We start from the raw sequence: 24,004 nt of genomic DNA, 5'->3' as shown, positions 1-24,004 counted from the left end.
TTTACAGTTTATGGATCTGCTAAAATGGGAGCTAAAGTGGGAGCGAGACTTTAAAATTTATATTTTATCGCTATCTGGCTAACAAGTGATAGTGTGAGTCATATTAGTCATATTTTTTTGGCTGGCAAAACTTATTTACCTGACAAAATCACGGCCAAGAATGAATGCAACTCAAGGTAGGATGGTTAAAACTTTATTAATTTGATTTGTGTTATTTAAAAACTTGTATGAAATCGACATAGTGACTAAATCAAGTTGGAATAAGTTTGATCCTTCATTTATCAAATGTTGAAGAAAGGCCGAGTTAATACAAAAAGGTGGAACAGGATTTTAAATAAGAAAATCAGCTGGGAACTCTGTGTTGGAAATAAATCAACACTAGTAATTATATTGAATAAATGCATAGATTTAGCCAGCTAAAAACTAAAAACTAAACTAAAACACAACTCTGAGGGCAAGACTGCACAAATCAAGACAGAAAAGAATAGTGTTAAGGCTTTTAGTACCGCACAGTGTTTTCCTATTCAGTGCACACAAAGGAACGGACGCACACGCACATAAACTTGGTTCATTTCCTCGACAGGAAGTTCAAACCAATATAGGAGTGTGAAGGACACCACTTTCCTTTGTTTGAAATCTTTACTGAAGCGTGGATTGTTTCGCCGTTCATGTGTTTGTATGTGTGCTTTCACAATGTGGGACTGTTTCAAAGACTAAAGCCTACTATAATCTGAGGGATTATTTCTTAAAAAGCAGGTGATCTTTTACCCTGGGAAATACCCAGAGACTGAAGCGGTTTGAGTTCATTTCTATTTAATTTGGCGATTACAGTAAAGTATGAGTCATTTCCAGAGCATCTGTCTTGATGATTGTCTGTCTACTACCTGTGTGTGTTTGTTCAAATGGGGATTGTGTATGTGTGACTGTGATTGGCTGTCCCCGTCTCACCCTTTCTACCTAATCTCCATCTGTCTGTTGTTCCTTCACTCCATCTCAGCTCCTCAGAAATCTCCAGGGTCCCTCTCCCCAGACTACGTGGAGATCGCGATATACTGCGCGGGCGTCTTCCTCATCGCCTGCATGGTGGTCATTGTGGTGGTCTGTCGTATGAGGAACACGGCCAAGAAACCTGACTTTGGCAGTCAACCAGCAGTCCACAAACTGAGCAAGCAGATCCCTCTGCGCCGCCAGGTAACAGAAAGTAGATAAAGAGTTCTAAAGGCATCTAACACCCCTAGAGGAGAAAATACACACAGCACAAATACAACAGTTTCTAGATCACTTTGGAACAATAACATTTAAATCTAGAGATGTTCGATATTAGGTTTTTTGCAGATATCCAAAATGGGAATATTGTCTAATATTTAGGTACTTTTCAATTTTCGATAGATAAGAACTGATACTCATATACACATATATAGACCGCCGACCCCCTACCCAAACCTACTGTTAAGTCACATCATATATCCCCATTTACTTTTAATATAATGTTCCACTGGATATATTCCACCTAAACATCATCATCTGTGCAATTAAAAAAAACAAATTCAACTTCAATAATGTATTATGTATCATTTATTTAAAAAAAAAAACAAAAAAACAACAGCATGTATTTTTCTTTAAATATCGTCGAAAAAACTGATACCGATGTCAACCAATATTACATTTTATGGCAAATATTGGCCAATAATATTTTTAGGTGGTTAATATTGCCCATTATAATAAAATGCAAAATCATAATAATGGGTCTATTCTTATACATATATACCGTACTCATTATGATGGTACAAATTTTAGAATCAGGTTAAACCCTTGCACAATAAAACAGGCCGTTTTTGTATTTTTGTTCTTGATGAGTCCTCATATAAAAGGAATGTGTTTTCCTGCAAAATAGCACTGCTGCCTCAAACTGTGGCCAGGTTTTTCCCTTTATTAGAGACGTCGTTTTCCCTCAAGGGAAAATAAAAGGTGTAAAAAGTGTTGGATTACTCGCTGCAGAGAGGCTGTATCCTGTGTCAAGGTAAGTTTAGGGTGAAGAGAGGGAAGATGTCACCACAGTGGTGTATACTTCATAATCAGCTCCGATATGTACAGGTAGTATTTGCCCTGTGGACTGACTGGATGGTAATTTTAAAACAAAAGAAGCATTCAGGCTTGTGGTGTTAATATGATTGTGCCATTCTTATCAGAGTTTTTGGTAATACCATTAATAGTGCAACACATTTGGTGCAACACATATTTTGACTCTAGCAATGCCTTTGAGCTCTATCTAAACATTGAACCCAGACGGCAGTAATCAGCCAATATTCCTTTTTATAGGTGTCGGCAGACTCAAGTTCTTCCATGAACTCCAGCACGCCCCTCGTGCGCATCACAACACGCCGCAGCTCAGCACATGATGAGCCAATACCTGAGTATGACCTTCCCGAGGATCCACGGTGGGAGTTTGCACGAGACAGGTGAGAAAACTTTACTCACTATGATCAATTGTTTCCTGTATGCAGGGGTGGAAAGAGTAAAGGAAAATATACTTAAGTGAAAGTATTGTTACTTTGATTAAATTTTACTTAAGTAGAAGTAAAGTTAGTACTCAGAGTAAAAGTTACTTACTTACTTTTTTTGGGGGAGGGCATCTCTCCCATGCAAAAACATGTGTAAAAAAAATTATTTTTTTATTATTATGAAAAAACACCATTTCAAAATAACGTGCATGAGAACAAGACATGGCGTGGCTAACCTGGATAAATAAAAAAATAAAAAATGTCAAGGATGTCAATTGGATGAGGTAAGTGCTTGTGTCAATACATCCAATGTGTCAGAGCATCCAATAAAACATTTTCCAGTAAGAGAAACAATTCCTAACTTTAGGAATCTCTGAAAGCAAGTTATGCATACAGTATGTTATATAAAGTCTATAAAACATTCTAGGTGGAATGTCAAAAACTTTGTACTATGCATCTATGCATTTATAACAAACTGTCTAATGAACAGATTACATTGATTATGCATAAATTGTACATTTTTAAGTAACAGAACTATTCTTCAGGAGCCTCATTTATAAACGCTGCATACATAAAAAATAAAGCGTTACCCACGTATAAAAAAAAAAAACCTGGCGAGATAATGTTTCCACCTCCAAGGCAGCTCTGACTTCGCCGTACGCACGAAATCATGAGAAACTGGAAACTCCGCCCCCAACAGGAGAAGGATGAAATTAAAGACAGCTCTGTGAAATACATACATTTGTGTGAATTAATCGAACATTGCACATTTCACAACACATATCATATATGAAGGATATATTTGCCAAAAAGGAAGGAGGAAAAAACGTATACTGACGCCCCAGGGTGACGTGTGCACGCCTACAAATACAGTTTTATATGAATATTAATAATTGTAATTAAAATCACGTGATCATTGCGCAAAACTGCTGATCAATTGGTTCCAACACCTGTAGCTGTTATAAAAACAAACACGCACACAATGCGTAAAGACGCACAGTGGCTTATCAGGCACTGCTGGAGGAGGAGGTGCACAAGAGACTCTGGAGGGAGAGGATCTACAGAGACCAGCGAGACCTATAGACAGGAACAGGAACGTAGTGCTGCGGGAGGGTGGACGAGGCTGCAATGGGAGGGAGGATGAGGTGGTGCGTAGCCCCCGACCTGCACTCTGGGACTGATGAAAAATATGGTTTAACTTGAAATTAGATATTGTAATTTATGTAACGGAAATAGGCTTGGGACGAGCGTGCGGGATTTATTTTACTCTGCAACGGAATCTATTTCCAATGTAGCGAAGTACTGTAACTTGAAACAAAATGTATTTAAGTAAAAGTTAAATTACAGATTTTAGAAAGTACTCAAAAAAGTAGAATTACACAAAAAAAGCTACAGTAACGAGAGTAAATGTAATTCATTACTTTCCACCCGTCTGTATGCTTACTGATGTTATATACTCCATAAGGTATTTATTTTATTAATTACTAAACTTATGAAATAGTTTGCAGAAATCACAGTTTTTTTTTTTTCTTCTGTTTTTTATTTAAACACAAAATACATTTCTCATCTAATTTTTTCAGGACCTATTCTAAGCACAAACCTTTGCCAAGGACGTAATATTTTCATAACATTTTAACCAAAGATAGACCATATGCCATGGAACATTCCATTAAATTTCGGAGGGTATCCAGATCAATATGCTGATTCTGGATCTGGATCACCCCACAGAGTTCCATCTGGATCAGCGTGAATGAGTGTGGTATTGTGATCTGAATAACTGATCAAGATAACTGCCTTTATTGGGCAAAGATGATATTTGATGCTTGGCAGAGGCTTGGACATTCCTTGTGCTTTTGTTACCAGTAGTTTTGATAGCATACATATTATAATACAAAATACCAGTTCTTTAGGGTTAACTTTAAGAGGCATTTGGAAAAAAGAATGTTTTGTAGTGTGTGTGTGTGATTCTGGTAAAGATTAGCACTTGTCTTCGCTCCATTGCATGAGGTTGCAGTAGTCAGTGGCTCTGACATCACCTGCCGCAGAGCATTGGTCTGATTGTATCTGAGCTGCTAAATGATCAGATAACTATTGTTGTAAGTGAAGAGAACGGACTGAATAACTGTGGAATAATTCTGTTGGTAAGGAGTGAAGCAGTGCTAATTAGTGGTTAGCATTTAACGCTTGTATCTGCGTGTTTGGACTGGGAGTGTTAGCTTAGTTTCATACCAGTGGAATTAGCCACTTTCTTTAGTCACAGCGATATGATTCAGAGAGGATTGTGTTAGAATAGCGAACAGTAGAGTAGAAAACTTAACAAAGGCCTTGCTTTATGAAAGAAAATGAAGGCCTGCTTTTTGTTAAAATGGTAGAAATGAAATACTTGGAAAATAAATCTGCGAGTCACTCTTCATTGAACAGTTTTTTAAACTATGTGCGCTGAACAAAAGTGGTGCTCAGTCAAACGTTTTGATTTCATAGGAATATTTTGTCTATCCTGAATACAACTATGTGTGCTCTATGCATGGGTCTCAATCCCCTGCCTGTCATCCCAATGCCTGAGAGATCCTGTTGGGATTGCTGAACGCTGGGGAATGCTAACGTTTGCGGTTTTCACAGCAGAAAAATAACATTGATTATGTGTGGCTGGATGGACAGAATGGTTGTCATTGAGCATGGCGAGTGCGCGTGGACAGATAGGGGATTGTGTTACTGCAGGAGGGCGCGGGCCTCAAGGCCTAGGCTTTTCATCACGCAGTGTGCGTGTTTACACAGCCAGGACACAAGGATCTAGGGGCGGGGCCAACACATGTCACTCAAATAAAAAGCTCCAGAGCACCCTGGCTCAGAGTCCAATAAGTGCATATGGATAAGTGTGAAGGATTAGTTGTTAGTCAATGTCGAATGAGAATCCCTCCTGTAGAATGGACTCAGCCAGAAAATGAACTGTCACTAGCTAACGTAACAGTGCTATCTTTAGCTCTGTGTAATGACTTGGAAAGAGTGTATACTGTATATAGGAGCATGCCAGCAGAGAGTAAACTGTTTAGAAATAAGTGTTTCTTTATGACTTTATCAGGTGATTATCATTGATACGCGTTCCTTTCCACCTACTGCCCTGGCACAGGTTACATTCACCGTGCCAATGAAGTACTCATTCTGACACAATCTGATTGAGACACGGAGCGAGTTAGTTAGAAAAGGATGAAGTTTAGGAACTGGCACATTGCCTTGTTTGATTAACTCTTGCACTATCTCACACTAACCTGTTTAGTTCAAGGGAGGTTGATGAGTTGCTACGTGCTTATTTCTCAGCAGGCCATTGGCTCTCTGTCTGTTTTCCCTGTTCCTAATCCTATTCCATCTGGTGGTTGCAGGTTGACTCTTGGAAAACCGCTTGGTGAAGGTTGCTTTGGACAGGTTGTGATGGCAGAGGCCCTTGGCATTGATAAGGACAAACCAAAGGAAGCTGTAACTGTTGCAGTCAAGATGCTGAAAGGTGAGTATGTCGTATTAAGGTTGTAATATCATACCTCTTGAGCTGCACCCATAATCCAACTGCCGGGATTGAAGACAGTGGTTTACTTTGCAATTGGGCCAAGTTAAAACATTTTCAAAGGTGATATACACTACATTGAGGGTTCAGTCAAGGTGCAAGTTAGAGCCCAGGGCTGTCATTACTATTTGTTATTGGTGGTTGCTGAGTGACGGCTGGAGGGAGGCGGATAGAGTAGTTAAGGGTTAAAGGCGGTCACATACCTGACCTCGGAGCAGCAGCTGGCTGGAGCTCAGTCAGCACCCACACAAAGAGGTAAGTCACGCCAGCAGCGCTGCACTGATTAATGAAAGCAGCAGAAGGGGGGGGCACTGGTTGGTTTGGGGTTGCGAGGTATGGTTAGATCAGGTAGAGGAGCAGGCTATTGGACCTCCTTTGACAATGGAAATCAGCTTCTTAGAGTAAGTCTCAGATACTAATAATTGTGCAGAGGAATGCCAACAATGCCATTTGGGCTATCTGGACCTCCACTGGCTCAATCAAGAGCCTGTGCAGCAGATAATGAAGGTAGATTCAACATCTTAATTCCTTCTCCTCCCTTTCCCTGCTCCTGAAAGGATATCTGTGTAGATTATGAGAAGAGCTTCCTTCACTGCTGTAACTTTAAGCCACATTGTCTGCCCGCCTCACTTAATCAAAAGCACCTTCAAAACAAGGTGTTGCCCCCGAGCCAGCAGTCAGAGGGTTAAACGCACTAAAGCATTTGTTTTGTTGACCTTTTCTTGACGACCTTTAATGTATCTTTCTTTTTTTTTTGTTAGATGACGCCACTGAAAAAGACCTGTCTGACCTGGTGTCAGAGATGGAAATGATGAAGATGATCGGCAAACATAAAAACATCATCAATCTTTTGGGGGCTTGTACACAGGACGGTGAGTTGAGAGGGGAACACGATTTAATTTTAAGAGAAACAACAAAGTTTTGTAAGCAACAGTTTCCCTAGTGTTTACTTTTCTTTAAAAGCAGCGTGATCTGCCAACAAATTCAAACAGTAGATACAAGCCACGTCACAGAGACAGAATCTGACAAGACTTTTAACCATAAGAGGGTTACGAGGAAACATAAATGATTCATTTTTATTTGCTCGTTTCAAAAGCTTTACAAGAAACAACATACTGTAATGTATAAAATACCCAAAGGCTTTTATCTTAGAGGTTTTTAACGTTATTGGATATTCCTGCGAATCTTTACATAATTGGAAAAATAAAATATAATTTCTTCAAAACATGGAAACATTTTGTTCGGATACACATAAATATAAGGGTTTTTTTTTTCTTTGTTCAAAATGTTTTTAATCAAAATGCTTTGAATCAAAATGTTTTTTAATAAAACTCTTTTAATCAAAACGTTTTTTTATCATAATGCTTTTAATTAAAACTTTAATGGATTAATATTTAAAATTAAAATTCAACTTTGTTATTGAAAATCATCTTTTAATTATCTAGTTTATCATGAAAATGTATTTTGTGTAACAAACAAACCCGAGCCAGTGTACGATCTGTTGTGTCATCGTTTTATATTGAATATTAGCAAATCAGTCTCTGAACAAGTACTCTAAACAAACTTACACAAATGATGAGATGAACTACTGGATATTGAATCTGTTGAGTTTTGCGTTGACAAACCTACAATGAAGTAATAAGTTGAAGCAAAATCATAAGTAATGTATCGGCTTTTTGTGCCACAGGCAGTGGTAGCGGGGGGGTCACTGGTTCAAATCCAACCTGGGTCATCACTGTGGGATGTTGAGCAAGTCTCTTAACCCTAACGGCTCGTGTTGTCTGTCGCTTTAGATAAAAGGGTCTGCTAAATGATTTTGTAATCTTGTAATCTTGTAAGAGACATTTAAATGCTAATTCAGGTCTCGTCCTCCATGCAGGTCCCCTGTATGTCATAGTAGAGTACGCTTCCAAAGGCAACCTAAGGGAGTACCTCCGAGCCCGGCGCCCACCCGGCATGGAATACTCATATGACATCGCCCGTGTCTCAGATGAACAGCTCACTTTCAAAGATCTGGTCTCATGCACTTATCAGGTGGCACGGGGCATGGAGTATCTAGCATCACAAAAGGTAAGACAATGACAACACACACAGATTTGTGCACACACAGGCACACTGACACGCCACATCGGGGACAGATTTACGTAGAAATTGTCTGTGGGAATGAAAAAAACTACCACCCACCCCCTGCCCTGTCCGTGCATTGTCTTCTTTGCATTGACAAAAGCCCCTCTGTGTGGAAGAATTGGTAGGTTTTAACAAAAGGGGTGCAGCCGTGTTGGCCAATTGTAGCCTCACGCTCGCTCTCACTGTTGGAATGTGACAGAGGCACATTCGGCCTCTCACACGCACACACAGGATAATCTGTGTGTGTACATGCTCACACATGCGCTGTGGTGCATGGCTGCAACTCTGACCATATATGTAGCCCAGTATGTGAGGAATCTGCACTTATCCAGACACGTTTATGTAGGTGATTTGTTGACTATTACCAGCATTTCAAAACATTTGAACACCTCTAAAGTAAGTAAACTCCTGTTCCAGATAGGATTGACTGTATATAATGCATAGCTTCCCACCATTTATTTAGATTTTCCATTCTTTGCCTGCATTTCCCCCCTCTACCCTGTTTTCACTTGTCAACCTCTCTGTTTCAGTGTATACACAGAGACCTGGCAGCCAGGAATGTCTTGGTCACAGAAAGCAACTTCATGAAGATTGCTGACTTTGGTCTGGCCAGGGACGTCCACAACATTGACTACTATAAAAAGACAACTAATGTAAGTGTTTAACTCAGGACCCTGATATTAAGGGAAGTGCCTGCTAAATGATGAGGATATTTCTTATAGTCTCAATCCGTGTATCATTCATTCATTCGTTTTTCATTATGTAACAAAAACATGAAAAACGAAAAAAAACACTCATTATTTGATATTTGTTTCCAAAACCAAAATGAAAAAACGTAAAACGCCTTGTTTTTCAAATTCAAGCTCTTTCGCTTCGGTACAGAAAACGAAAAACGAACACCTTTATTCGTTTTCTCCATTACCGATTTGCCAAAGTACGTGACCCAGAAGTGTACTCTCATCCGACGCTAACGGCTATGCTAACGGCAGTTCGGTATGACAAGATCGCTGCTTCCAACTGTGCATCCGAAACGTGTCCTTTTCGGAGGATTTAGAGACTCCTAAGTGTTGCAAAGCTAAAGATGTCGCGGAATGTATAACGCTTCACTTCCGGGTCACGTACTTTGGCAAATCGGTAATGGAGAAAACGGATAAAGGTGTTCGTTTTCTGTACCGAAGCAAAAGAGCTTGAATTTGAAAAACAATGCGTTTTTCATTTTCTCATTTTGGTTTTGGAAACAAATATCAAATAATGAGTGTTTTTTTTTGAATGAACGAATGATACACGGATTAGTCTCACTGTGAGATTAGCCCAACCCTTCCGTCTTGGCAGAAGTTGCTGGTTCCCTGGCAGCCTGTGAATGTTGTGTTTATGTAGATTTTGCCTTGTTTACTCAGTGTCTTGTTCTTGTGGTTTCATTAACACTCATACAAAATACCCCTCTTTAGAAAGACCAGAGTAACAGACGGATGGAAAGCGGGGGAAGTGGCTCAAAAACAATTGATATCTCTGCAGTTGCCCATTGGATTCTTCCTTTCCCACCGCAGAGCAGCATTTCTGCGCACATCCTCATTTAATATGCATGAATGCCTTTTCATCGCATGCACAAACGCTCTGAGAAGAATCTGGCAACAATAACAATATTGGAAAGTTATACAATCATGATGTTTAAACAGTGGCAGCAGTGATTGTTATTGATCAACTTTACGACAGAGATGGGCAACTTCTATCAGAGCAGGGGCCACAAAAATATGATTGTCTGATCCAAGGGCCACATTATCAACATTCATGTTAGCATTTAGAATAATGACCAATCTGAACATTAATACAGGAAAGAACAAAGGGTTTTGTCTTTGTAGTCTTTTTGTGTGGGTTTTCTTCATAGTGTTTGTTTGAGTTGTGTATTTGAATTTTTTTTGTCTATTTTCTCTCTTTATGTTGCCTGTGTTTTTTTTTTTTTTAGTCATTATGTGTGTTGTTGTTTTCTGTGTTATTATTGTCATTTTGTGTATTTTTCTGTCATTTTGTGCAACTTCGTTGGCATATTTTGTGTCTTGGAAGTCCTTTTGCGTATGTTGTTTTTGTATTAATCTTGTGTTTAAGTAGTTGTTTAGTGTGTTTTTGTTATTATTTTGTGTACTTTTGTTGACATTTTAGGCCTATACTACGAAGCTAGATAATTATATCCTGGATTTATCTTTGTTAGCAGGATTCACAAAACAAAGCATTGTCTGTCAGACAGAAGCTGTCCTACGAATCTCAATTACAACTCGCTAAGTTAAGCAAGTTGATTTCAGCCTGGCTACGTGTGCGTTTTTGAGACAGAGGAGGAGATTACAGCGTCAGACCAATCACAATCATAGAGAAACTGGAGAGCAACTTATGAGGAATAATTATTTTAAAATATGAAGAATTAAAATCCATAATTCAGATTAAAAACAACATGTTGCTGCAGTAAAAGCAGAACGTGATTAATGCAGGAATTGATGAGTGTTAATGCTTAAATGAGTGAGATCATAAACGGACACTCTGATCAGTTTCACTTACTCTTTTACCTTGTCTGTGGCTCTGATGCTGCGTTCATGCAGAGCCTAAATCATAAAGTGGAATATATTCATATTTAATATTATCTTACAGGACTGAGGCTCTTGCATCACCCCAGAATACATTCATTAATTAATTCTATCATTTATCAGTCTGAAAGCGCCCGATACACGCAGGCTTAATCAGCTGACTTTTTTTTTTACTTTAGCAGTCCATCAAATAAAAATATCTATATTTCCTATAGAATGTCATCGGTATTGGGCAGGTCGTTTTCTAAGAGAACTAATTGGTCAGGAGGCGGGGCTTTAGTACTCAATCAGATCTTAGCCAGAACAAAACCTGGTCCTGACCAGGTTAGTCATTCAGCCTAAGTTACCATGGTGATTTAGATCCGTAAGACGTTAGCCAGCTTCGTAGTCCAACACACACTGATTCTATCCCGGAAGTTAGTGGGATATGTATGTTATGTTGGGCTTCATAACTTCCAACTTCACAAATTACAATTTGGTTTTGAGGGCCGCATAAAATTAGACCAAGGGCCGCCAGTTGTCTATGCCTGCTTTACAGCATCAGTTCCTAAAGCTGCTTAAACAATCTGTTGTGTTTTTTTCTTCATGTTTGATGTGATGCTTTCCAACTCATAGATATCAACCAAGGTTGTTTTGTCATCGACACTTAGCTTCCCAGTCCGTGTTTTAATGGCGTACTGAGATAAACTCCATTCTTATCTGTGACCCTCTTTATCTACTCTATTACCTTAACAATGTAAATGCTCCTCTGGGAAAACCTTTATCCAGACAGTATCATCTCTTATTCCCCTTTCCCGGACCAGAAGTAATGAGATCTCAGTGGATCGGATTATTTTAAGCATGCTGATAAAGCTCGAAATTGAGTAGTTGATAGTGAAATAGTTAATTGGATAGGTTTATAAGAAGGGATTATTGACCTTGTTTTGGTTGTGTGCTCACAGGGTCGGCTTCCGGTGAAGTGGATGGCTCCAGAAGCACTCTTTGACCGAGTCTACACACACCAGAGTGACGTGTAAGTACTTTTACTGTCTCTGTATCCACAAGTACATGTCACTGCTGTTCAAAAAAGTTGGAATGTTAGTAACAGTTGGAAAAATGTACAAATACAGCAGCAATTTTAAGTAGTCTAGAGCAGTGATTCTCAACTGGTGGGTCGGGACCCAAAAGTGGGTCACGGACCTGTACTGGGTAGGTCGGGGACAGCTGGTCAAAATTAAATAAATGCTTAATGTCTATCATGTTGTATTTTATTTTGTAAGAAACTTTTCGTTTGATAGGCATGTTGTGAAATGCATGTTACACAGGAAAATATGTAGATTTATGTTGGAAAAAATATTATATATGTGTTTTCAACAGCTATTTTTGAAAAACTAAATTTGGTTGGTTGAATTCTAAAAAAAAAAAAAAAAAAAAAAAAAAAAAAAAGTGGGTCGCGATTTAATGTCCTTGGCAAAATGTGGGTCCCAGGGTGGGACCAGTTCAGAACCACTGGTCTAGAGGAAGCCTCACCCTTAATCATGTAGCTTATTAAAAGATTTAATACAGAAATTACAGTATATCCAGCCACTATGAAGCTTTTTCAAAATCATTCCCATATATGTGTCCTTAAGTTGGATTTAAATCAGAAATTCTTTGTAGAAACAGAACCAGGCGTACTATCACAGTTTTTCTGCAATCAGAATAAAAATCCTGAAACTGTTTTAATCCATTTTTGTATCCCTCATAGATCAAGGAATCAAACATCATTTACTCCAAAAACAAAGGAAATGTGTTGAAATCGTCGCTTGACAGTTTATTAAAATTCCGCACATTGCATTGTGGGATGTGGAGTCATGGAGACGAGTGCATAGAACTGTTTTTACTTGATTCTGATGTCATGAGGATTACCCGTAACTAACTAGAACAAAATGCTGTCAAGCAAATCACTGTCCTCCTTGTTTGGCGAAGAAAAACAAGAAATCACGGGAACAATGAAGTAAAAACACTTCTATGCAACTGTTTATTGACATAACATCCCACAATTCAATGGGCTAAAATGTCAACAAACGGTGAGAATATGGTGGAGATGGAAAAAAAAAAAACATTAAAGTGTCAATTTCTTCACATTTCCTTTCTTTTTGGATGATTCATTGGATTCATTGATCTATGAGGCACACACTATGACATAATCTAATAAAAAATAAATAAAGAATGAATAAAGTTGGTAGCATCACAGATAAGATGATTGAAGGTTTAAGCTGTACTTGCCCTTTGATCTTTCTCTGGATACAAGCCTCACAGGAGTCTAAATGGACCATTAAAGGTCAATTTGTGCGTTTACGTATATATGTGCTAGGCTTGCGTGTGGTAATCCTATGATGTACCGGTCCAGGTTGTACCTAATACACTCTACCTGCCCATGTACATGAATAAGTGGTGTTTAGAGAAGAGTCTGGATGCTGAAAGGGCCTACATGTCTCATACACGCCGGGACAAACTAGTTGGGTAGAATGTGTCCTTGTGAGTTTTGGTTTTGCTGATGAAGTTGGTAAGGTTGCATAATTTGGTTTTGAAATTAAGGCCTGCGTGTAAATTAATTTCAAGGACTCTGCCCCTCCCCCATATCACCTTTATGGAATACCCTGCAGGCTATTTGGAAGGTTTACAAAATAATATCTAACTATATATATTTTTTAAAGATTTTAAACAATAAAGCTATTTTAAATTCCTTGGCATTAAAAATGATTTTCAATAACTAGATATTTCTTAAGCTTTGCAAGACAATATTCACAGTTTCATTTAACATTTTGGTAGTTTACTTTATGGAGTTTTCCAACTTTGTGGAAAATTAAAGTCACATAAATTCACCAATGTCCTACCCTGTTATCTGTAGTCAATAGTTTTAAACTGTTGGTTTTTTGGGACTGTGGGAGATATTATGGTGCAGTGTTGGTGTGACCTACAGTATGTGCTGTGTTAGGTAGTGGACGCCTGGCCGTCGGAGGCCGGTGCTGACCAGCCAGTGGTAAAAATGAGGATTTCACGCTAGACTTAGAGCCAACACTGTGTTACTAATCTGGTGGGCTTCAAAGGATTTAGAAGGAGCCTGGTGCCCACCAGTACCTCCCCCCATCTCTCTCTGATTCACCTCTCGCTCCTCTGGTTGGGCTCAAACGTCTCCACATCTCCTCTTTAGGCCTCACACGCATTTTTGAGCTTGACAGATCTCTCTAGTGGAGGCCCCTAGTTTTACATATTAGGTCTGACCCTCTTTCTAGCAAATCCCCTTTCCCATTATCAACACAAGGTTTATCATTTTAGAGTTCGTTCACAATCAAACTTCTCCTTCACCTCACCCTCACCCACCCCCTACTGTTCACAGTTTTATTTTCCTGGTATGTGAATTCCATCTCTCTTTTTCAGATCAAGAATAATCGTTCTAAAAACAGAACAAAGAGAGTGCATTCCTTTCCTTTTTGGTGTTTGAGTCGTATGTGATCTGACTGTGTTGTTTGAAGTTTCTGTTGCAGAAAGTGTACGTAGTAATTAGACTAAATGTTTTACATGCTGACCCCTAAAAATGCAAGCTTGTGTGTGTGTGTGTGTGTGTTTAAGTCATAAACCGGTAGCGTGCTACGTGAGGTCTGTTGCATTCATGGCTTTGTGTTGTTATGAGTGCATCATTGTGTGCATGTACACCTGAAGCCCTTCTTGTTCCCCTGACTCATCAATAACCAGGGCACTGAATCGGCCACTGTAGTCCTGCCTCCTTCCTCAATGCTGATCACGATTCATCTCTCCCTTTTAGTAATTGGCTTCTTCACATTTGGTAAGAGGATATAGGAGGCGAGGTGGGGGCAGGGAGGGGGCTCGTGCTCTAACTACTGCAGGCAATCTATATATGACATCAGATTAAATGAATATATTAATTCCAATTAAACTCTTACCCTGCTGTTTTGAAAAATAAGCCCCGTGTGGCTTCTGTATCCATAAAGACTTGGGGAGGGTATTATGGGCAGACTGGGAATTTACCTAGTCTACCAGAGACTGATTGATGTAAATGTATTGACCAGCATTCTGACATTTATATTTATGTTGCTTTCAGTCTGTCATAGTAAATTTCACTGGCAAAAAAATCTAACTGCATTAGATATAAATGTAACGAGGAATGAATTACTCTAGATGCTTGGTTCTCAAATGGGGGTACGTGTACCCATGGTGGTATATAAAATAACTTCATGGTGAGATTAGTGGCCACGCACTGTAGCTGTTCCCACTCAATGTTCTTGAAGTGAAAATACGGGACTTAGGGGCACCTCCATCTTGCAGTATTTATTTATTTATTTATTTTTTTTTTTCATTTAATTTGTTACATTATTACATCTGTAAAGTCTGTTTTGGCTCCTTTAAGACCTTGTGTGTGTGTGTGTGTGTGTGTGTGACAAAAAAAGAAAAAGAAATAAAACACAAAACAAGTAACGTTACACATGAGGAGATGCATGGAGGACGGGCAGTAAATAATGACTTTTTAAATATATATATATATATATATATATATATAGAGGTTTAAGTGTATTTTGTATTTATTTGGATCTCTTACAGCATTGTTTTTCAACCTTGGAGTTGCCTGCAATGTCTAGTAGTTGGTAAAAAAAATTTAAATATATAAAAAAAGCAATACATATAAAATAAATGTATCCTAATATAAATCTAGTTACAAAATTATGCAGTATAAATATATCTGTATTTGTAACACATTTTAATAAACTTGATTAAAAACTAATTTGAGGAGAAAAATAATTGTTGCCGTACATTTGTGATATCAAAATGGGGTCACGACCCGAAAAAGGGTGGGAACCTCTGTCATATAGACTAGGTGGTAAGGTGATGTCTGAGGTCAAGTAACCTTTTATTGTGTGTGTATTTGGTTAGTCATGGCTGGTTGACGGTGGACACGAACTTAATCAAACCACTGGTTGATGAGTACTGGTTACAAAGAGTGACACAGTGGAGTGTGTCAACAAATGCACAGATACAATGACTTGATAGTGGAGAGAGCCAACCTGGCTGGCTGGTTGTGTAAACAGATGAAGGCTGATAAAATGCTCAACCTGCCTGCTTGTGCATACTTGCCTGGTCCGACCGCTAGCATGCCGCTAGCCTGTTGCTGTCTGGGTGCAGTTGCACTGCATCCTTTGTGTTGACATGACTAAATCATGCTGTCACTGCAGGAATGGTGGAAGTCATGCATTTATTCACAACATCCGCCACTGCGTTGAATATTAAACAACCGGACACTGTGATGAGGAAGTGGTTAATAATTCATGGTCACAGCCATCTCTGGACTTGTCCTACTTGATCTTTTGTCTTCTACGGGTGGTCCATGTTTGTTTTAGTGAGATTTGACCGAACAAAGCCACTCTGTGTGATTACCAAACCAGGCACAAAAGCCCATTATTGACATCAGAGTCGCACACGCAGCGACCATTGCACCACAAGTCACTGGACAGCAGAAAGAGAGCATTGAGGTCACAGTGGTGTAACTTTTAACTGTGTCTACATAAATGACTTAGTGTAAATGCTCCTAATGAAGTGGAGTCACTCTCACTTTAATAGCTGTCATTGCAAAGGCTTAAGCTCTGTTTTTTGGGTAACCGTTACTGTACCATTATGACTCAGTTTGTCTGTTTTCGGTCTCACAGCTGGTCGTTTGGGGTGCTGATGTGGGAGATCTTCACCCTTGGGGGCTCACCCTACCCTGGCATTCCTGTAGAAGAGCTCTTCAAGTTGCTAAAGGAAGGCCATCGCATGGACAAGCCTGGAAACTGCACCAATGAGCTGTAAAACTTCTTTTTCTTTATGACTTTGACATTTTGAACAAAACTCTTACACCAGGGCAATACGTTCGTCCAATCTCCTTCTGATCTATTACAGCTGGGCTTTGTTCCCACTCTGTGACAGACCGCTGTCAGTGTGCTCATTTACAATAGGATCTTTGCAGTCACTAAAACAATGCAACAGCTCTTCTATGGGGCCACAGTGAAGAAACGAGAGAGAGAGAGAAACTCCAGGACCCAACTTTATCACAAAATAAAAACGATATTTCTAAATGTAGACAAAGTTTTATTGCGCAAAGGTTGTTTTGGGCAACTTCCTTTGTTGTTTGCTCTCTAATGTGGCAGTAATAATTTTTAAGTATATTGCTAAGAAATGTCCCGCTTTCCTATTCTGTTTACATACATCGAGCCATGTTTTTTTCGGAGAGAAGTGGTCATGTGACCAGGTACGTCACGTCATGTGACTATGTACGACACGTTCTGTGTTGTGTATTTGTGGAAAAAGTGTTTCCATAGTATTTTTGCAACACATTTGAATATAATAACGTCTGAAATTTCTCCCCATGAAAGCGTAAAAACTTTTTAGCGATATTTGAGTTTTTATTCGAAATTCTGGTGTTTCCATTAACGGTTTTTATTATGCTATTTAGCTTTTGCGCATTTCCAAGGGTAATGGAAACGCAGCTAATGATTGAAGTATTTTTAAGCATTGAGGAAATTAACTGTAAATTATCAGTAGACCAGGGAAATAAACAAAATAGATTTTTGAAAACTGATTTATTATTTTGTAAGAATAAAGACTAAAACTGGATTATTTTTGGCACAATGCACGGGGAGTGACAGCTGCCAAACTTCATATGCAGCCCTTCAACCACTCTTTCATTTTGATTAATTGGCTTCGCTTTCCTCAGGTACATGATGATGAAAGACTGCTGGCATGCCATCTCATCTCAGAGACCAACATTTAAACAGTTAGTAGAAGATCTGGATCGCATTCTCACCATGAGCACAAATGAGGTAAGTTGCAGAAATGAGGCTCTGTGATTGATTCTTTATGCCAAACTAAATCATTATCTTGCCAGTGCATGCAGGGTTCAGCTCTATGTGGTTCAATCTCTGTGGTATTTGGTTAGCCCAAATGGTGCCTCAAAATGCAAGATGATTCAATCCAGGCTTACCAACGTTGCTCTGACCCAGTGCAGTTACCCAATCATCACATCCATGCCTCACTCCCTCTATTGGCATGCCTTTCTTTCCATTCTCCTTCCTGTCTTGTGTGATATCCGTACTGTGACCTGAAATGAGGCCGTCGATGGAAAGCTGTCAAGACTCGTCTGTTCTGGAGTTGAAACTTGATGAATTTATGGCAAAAATTCCAAACTTTAGGTTTGAACTTGAAATGTAATAAAGCGTCCTTTCCATGCTGTTTTTCCCCCTCTTGTGCTCCCCCTCTCTTCTCTTCACCTCAAACCGCTGGCAGATGTAGAGCTCTTTAGTAATATGAGCTTTTTCGTGTTTAGCTCGGAAAATGGAAGCCAGTGCTCATTTTCTACAATACCCCAATAACTCTTTCTCCGTACAACCAGACCCAGAAACCACCAAAAAGTGTGACAGAATGGGGAGCAAAGGGGTTTTTACCAAACCAATAGAACCACTACAACCTCACAACACTGGACTGAGTTTAGTCCTAATAACAGGATTTAGCAGAATGAGGTTTTCAACTTCCCTCGTCTTCAAAGATTATCTGTGACTCGTCTTTTCTAACCACTGTAACCAATCCGAGCATTTTGTTGTAGATGCTTTTGATCGTTTGAACCCATATCAAAGGATATTATACAACGCAAACATCCCATTATATGTTTTTTTTCTTCTTCAAGCCATGATACAGGATATAATATTTTGGGGTCAAGAATATGGGAAGAAGACCTCCTTATAATCATTAGTTGTTTATAGTTCTCTGTACTTCTTGATGGCAAAGAGATAATATGTAGTTTTTACCAAATAGCTTCATTAGATCTATATCAGAGGAACTAATGGAAACAAATTAGAATTTTCTATAAAAACAGATAATCAAAGAAAAGCAAAAATATCAATGACAGATCTCATATATTACATGTGGGAGTGTTTATTTAAGTAGCACTGTAGTCAATTAGACAAGCAGTTATGCACTATTTATGAAACACGATAACTTTAAGATTTTTTACTGGATCCCTACTCACACAGGCCAAGGTCCCATATCATGCCACCCATCTCCATTTGTTCTAAGCCTAACCCCAAAACATAGTACTTGAGGTTTATTTTCCCAAACTCGCCTGTTTTCCAGAGAAAGGAGCAAATCACCCTTTAACTAACGATTGAGGGAATCAATGAAAAAAACACTTTGGGCATGTGTATGAAGCCCTAATAGCATTTTATGATGTTTAAAGCAAAGAAAAGTTGATTGAGCTTAACATGGGCCCTTTAAAGAATCTGATTATCCTTGTTTTTCAAGCTCAGCATCCAATTTATTATCTCGTCCAAGATTATTTTTTCTGTTCTGCTTCATAAATGTTCCCTGTGTGACTTGGTATGTTTTGGATAAACATCTTAGTAAAGGTCTCTCCCACCTTGTTCAGCATCTTTTAGAAAGTCCCTGATTTTAGCTCCAAATTTAGTATTTAGTATTTCTCTCTCTCTTTTTTTTACTTTTTTCGTTGTAAACCATCCCAGCTAACCGATTCTCCTTCCTCTGTCTGTCTTTTCAGGAGTATCTGGACCTGTGCGCCCCGACAGAGCAGTATTCCCCCAGTTTTCCTGACACTCGCAGCTCCTGCTCCTCCGGTGACGACTCTGTGTTTTCCCACGACCCCTTACCGGACGAGCCGTGCCTCCCCAAGTATCAGCACATTAATGGAAATGTCAAAACATGAGCCGTCAGCAGCCGGACTGACCTGTGCCAATTTTACATACCCCCCCCCCCACCAGAAACACGTGGCACAGACACCCTCTCCCGACTCCTTTCCCACATCCTGCCCCTCCCATCACTGCCTCTGGCTCCCAGTGGACTAACGGACCCAGACGGAGACTGGGCTGGTGGTAGCGCTGCTGTCACACACTCACACTGCCATGTACACCACACACACACACACACACACACACACACACACACACACACGCGCACACACACACACACACACACACACACACACACACACACACACACACACACACACACACACACACACACACAAGCACGAGGTCTTAAAGGAGCCAAAAGAGACTTTACAGACGACTGAAAGAACTGAAAAAGTCTGCTGTTACTCCTTCAAACACTCATCACGGTTCTCAACATCGTACACAGAGTTTTAGCAATCAGTGGTGTTACTGGTCATAGCGATCCAGTTCCAATGGCTGGCATTCCAAGACTGTTTTATTTGCTGCTGGAGGAATTTATGGACCCAAGTGAACTTTAAAAACCAGCATATGGAGGAGGATATTAAAATAGGAAAGGTACAGAGACACAAACGTTGCAAATGAGCAAAACAGGACCAGAGCAAATATAAAACTTTTCTCTTGTTTATTTTGTAATATGGATGCATTTGTTTTACAGTTCTCTTGGTATGCTTTCCCAATTATTCTGGAGAAGAAATTTACACAGTGAAATGTATAGTACTGGGTATATTTGTAAATATATTCAAATATGTAAAAAAATATATTATATATTTACTATGAATTATTTTTTGTATGGACTCAGAAATAACCCCAAACCTTTTACATCTTTTCTTTTTAAACTTGTCTGCTAATGGTCACAGGTCCCTCACACAAACGGTCTCTGCTTCGTAAGACAGCGGAGCATTATTGGGTTTCAGGGACTGAGGTAGCATGTTAATTTATTGACTCACACTTTTTTTTTAAACATGGCAGAAATGATAACAATGATGCTGTTACTACAGGAATAATCCAATAAATGTAAGATAATTTAAAATGCTCTTTCAACAATAGTGGAAGCCAACTATTTTAGAGGGTTTGACGGAATTAGGTTTTGTAAGTTTTATATATGAATGTGAATATTAAGTTAAATTTTTGAAAACTGTACATTTTATAGTCAACCTAATCCAATTGTTATGTAGATGTTGATGCCATTTTTATCAAGTCTTTATTAGATTTGCTGTAGAAAATGGAGATTGGTATCTAGATATTTATATGATTGAAAGAAATGTACATTTTGTAATATTAACTAGCAACTCACTCCCCTATCCAAACTAAATATGGATGCCAAATTTATTAGACAGAATTAAGGAGATGGAGACAAAGTGTTAAATCATTCAAGTGTTTTTTTTTTTTTCTACTGGACCAACTTTACAATGTTTTGCAAGTGTTTTGCAACATTTGTGAAATAAATAACTGAAGAAAATAAGCTGTCCTGTTCTGAGTGCTTTGTTTATAGAATTAAATTATGCTTTTTTTTGGTTTCAATTCTCTCCAGGAGTAATGTGTTATTATTAACGCCAATTTCCTCAATACTGTATAGATCCACTCTGGGTGTGGATGATTTATTCTGTCATTATTCTGTTTTAATTTTGATGTAATAAGGGATACTGTTCATACAATGAAACATAAATTTTGTTGTTTTTGTCATGACATGTATTAAAAATCCCAAAATGGAAATATTGTTAAGCATATGTCCAAAATCAAAGTTATTTGTAAGTACAACATCCTATTAACATCCTATTACAAAACTTCACATGTATAATTTTAACCATCGTACAACTTTGTTATGACTAATGTAAGAAATGACACGACACAAATCTGGATTAAGTTTCTCTCTGATTATCTGTTAGGTTTTGACTTTTTTAAGTACAACAAATAAGATGAAAATAAACCAGACTATGATATTTTAAAAAATGCATGCCTTCAAAAAAAAGTCATTTTGGTAATGAACACAAGTTCCTTGAAACTATCCTGAGTGAAGCTCTGCGTCTTAAACTGTCTGAGAGTGAGCTGTTGTTTAATCCTAAATAGTGCTGTGATTGTTCCATCGATTCCTTTACTGTTATCAGTACTGATGTCATTTAACAGAGTAAATAGTTAATCAACCTGATTTGACATGACTTAATCAAATGGATCTATTAGGGGGTGTGATTGATTGTGGGGGGGCACAGATTAGCTGAGGGCTATTAGTGATGCTAACCTTTCTTATCTCCCCATTGACAATGTGACCATGTGTGTGTCAGTGAGACTGCCAGACTAAATTTTGAATGAGATAAAATTCCTGTGAAATCTAAAGCTGCGGTTAGCAAAATTAGCCTTTTAAGATAATGCTAGCATGCTTATAATCAGATTTTCAGGAGATACAAAAAAAAAGAAAAAAGTGTTGATTGTCATCCACTGCCATTGGCGCTAAAAGCACATCTTTAAAACTAATACTGTAAGTGACATCTTTTGTTTAACTTCAGTTCATATCTTAAATTTTCTCCGAATCCAAACCAAACCGCCAATGTTGGCAAATGGTAATAATATTTTTTACCACAACAGGTTGAAACTCTGTTTCTAAATATAAGTGAATGTTTATACAAAATAAATGGTACAGGAAGTATGGAGAACATGTTGTATTCTTACATATTTTTGAACAAAAGGCTATTGTTTGCTTCTGAGTTTAGCAGGTCATTTGACCCTCTGATGACTCCAAGAAGATGTACATGTGAAATCAGGTAATGTTTAACTAAACACACCTTAGCCAAATATACTGTAGAATTTGAAGGGGCACATGTTTTTCCCCTTTAAAATAATCCCTGTTGATTTCCAAGCTCCGACTTGTTCTGAATGAACATAAACACAGAGGCTCAGGTCTTCCTCCAGCAGACGTGTTCCCTCATGTCTCCGGAACCAGCAAAAGGGCTTGGAGGGAAAAGTCAGTCAAAAAACATGCAGCATTTTCCATAGAATAAAAGGAAAGAAAGCAGCAATGAAGGGCTGGAGGGGGATCGGAAAGAGAGAGTGACATGATGAATCACAGCAACGTACACCGTTATTAAAGGGGTAGAACAGAGAGAAAAGCAGCCGGATATCCATAGCAGTTTGATCAGGAGACGCTGCCTAATGTGCTATAGACTGTGACACACACAGACTGTGTGCAGGGATGGGTCCACTCCTTTCAGACCAAATACAAGCTTTGATTGTTTCATCTATATAAAAAATGCTACTTGAGATTTAAATCCAATGCTTGTGGTATTTTGTCAATCCCTCTTAAATGAAATAACACAATTGTTGGATTAGTTTAAAGGTTTTTTCAGTGAAAAAATCAGTAAGTTTATCTTCATTCTATTTATTTCCTAAATGAATTGAATTGATAGGTATAACATTTATCTATAAAAGGTCATGCCTTTTTATCATTGCTTTAGTACGCACACTAATAAATGGGTGCATTATGCATCAGCGTGCTCTAGTCTGCTTTGAATGCTGCAGAGAATCTTCCGCCTATCAAAAAACCACCCCAAAGGACTTATGAACTCTAAACTTTCTTGCCCTTGCAAATAAACACTGCTCTGCACACTCACTGAAATCCTTAAATGAGTTTTTCATTTAGAGGGATTTTGGTTGCCTAATGCCCTGAAGATTAACCCAATGACCCTCAAATATTTGCTTTAAATAATGGGGCTTTTGCTTGAAGCTACAAACACACCACTTTATATTACAGAGTAGAAGTATCAAGTTTCAAATGAGACTGAAATTTGACATGAGACTTCATTGGAACTATAGAACACATCTTAATATCAAATAAACAAGTGACAGCTCTTTGTGCTCTACTTCTCAAGCCGTTCTTGATGCCCTTTGTACTAGCCATGCTCTCCCTTGGCCAGCCATCTGATGAGGCAGGTGTGTTTGTACAAGGCTTGGTCCTCTGGAATGTCAACATGGGGCTTTGTGTGAAGCCATAGGACCCCACGTCCACAAGAGATAAGACCCCACCAACCTCAAGAGGGATGAAGGGGCTAGAGACCGAGAGGCTGGAGCTTGTAGTTAAAGGGTAACCTTAAGTTGAACAAAGCTGCCGTGTGACCACCATAGCCACAGCCTAATCCTGATACTTTTACCAAAGTCCTGTCTCTAAAAAAGGGCTGTTTCATGAGCAAGAAATGTCTTTGATCTCTGTGGCGAGAACATCTAGCTCCACCACCATCATATTCATATTCTTTGCATGAAAACTGAATTCTTTCATGGGGAGCAATAAGGTCAGAGCATGTATCTGTCAAGGCTTGGCTCCCCAGCCTCCAGTTTATACTGAGCAGCCGATAATGAATGGTTCATCAGTCGGTCACTGCTCACAACTGGGAGGGGTCTACTTGTGTTTGATTAAGGCTTGCAAAGCACCGTGTCTAGTTCTGCATGGAAGGATAAACAAGCTGAGTGTGAGTGTGTGGATGAAGGGTGTGTGCAGTGGGCATCTTGGAG

General features: G+C 38.8%; 1 protein-coding gene across 6 annotated transcripts in view; it reads left to right on the top strand.

Annotated features, from left to right (window-relative positions):
- fgfr2 (fibroblast growth factor receptor 2) overlaps nt 1-21,033 on the top strand; it is a 43,622-nt gene extending 22,589 nt beyond the window's left edge. For 3 of the 6 annotated variants that reach the window (XM_028469053.1, XM_028469052.1, XM_028469050.1), the window contains 10 exons: nt 998-1,197; nt 2,320-2,459; nt 5,879-6,000; nt 6,819-6,929; nt 7,937-8,127; nt 8,715-8,837; nt 11,699-11,769; nt 16,439-16,576; nt 17,485-17,590; nt 19,318-19,482. In XM_028469053.1, coding sequence (XP_028324854.1) covers nt 998-1,197; nt 2,320-2,459; nt 5,879-6,000; nt 6,819-6,929; nt 7,937-8,127; nt 8,715-8,837; nt 11,699-11,769; nt 16,439-16,576; nt 17,485-17,590; nt 19,318-19,482 — 1,367 coding nt within the window. Of the gene's footprint in view, nt 1-997; nt 1,198-2,319; nt 2,460-5,878; nt 6,001-6,818; nt 6,930-7,936; nt 8,128-8,714; nt 8,838-11,698; nt 11,770-16,438; nt 16,577-17,484; nt 17,591-19,317 lie in introns of all 6 variants that reach the window. The other 3 variants (XM_028469048.1, XM_028469051.1, XM_028469047.1) reach the window with 2 other exon arrangements.
- The last annotated feature ends 2,971 nt before the right edge of the window (nt 21,034-24,004 follow it).

The sequence above is a fragment of the Gouania willdenowi genome, chromosome 15, assembly GCF_900634775.1.
Source record: "Gouania willdenowi chromosome 15, fGouWil2.1, whole genome shotgun sequence".
NCBI classification, from domain to species: domain Eukaryota; kingdom Metazoa; phylum Chordata; class Actinopteri; order Blenniiformes; family Gobiesocidae; genus Gouania; species Gouania willdenowi.
Note: the sequence above shows the minus strand (reverse complement) of the source record. Positions and strands in the feature narration are given on the sequence as shown.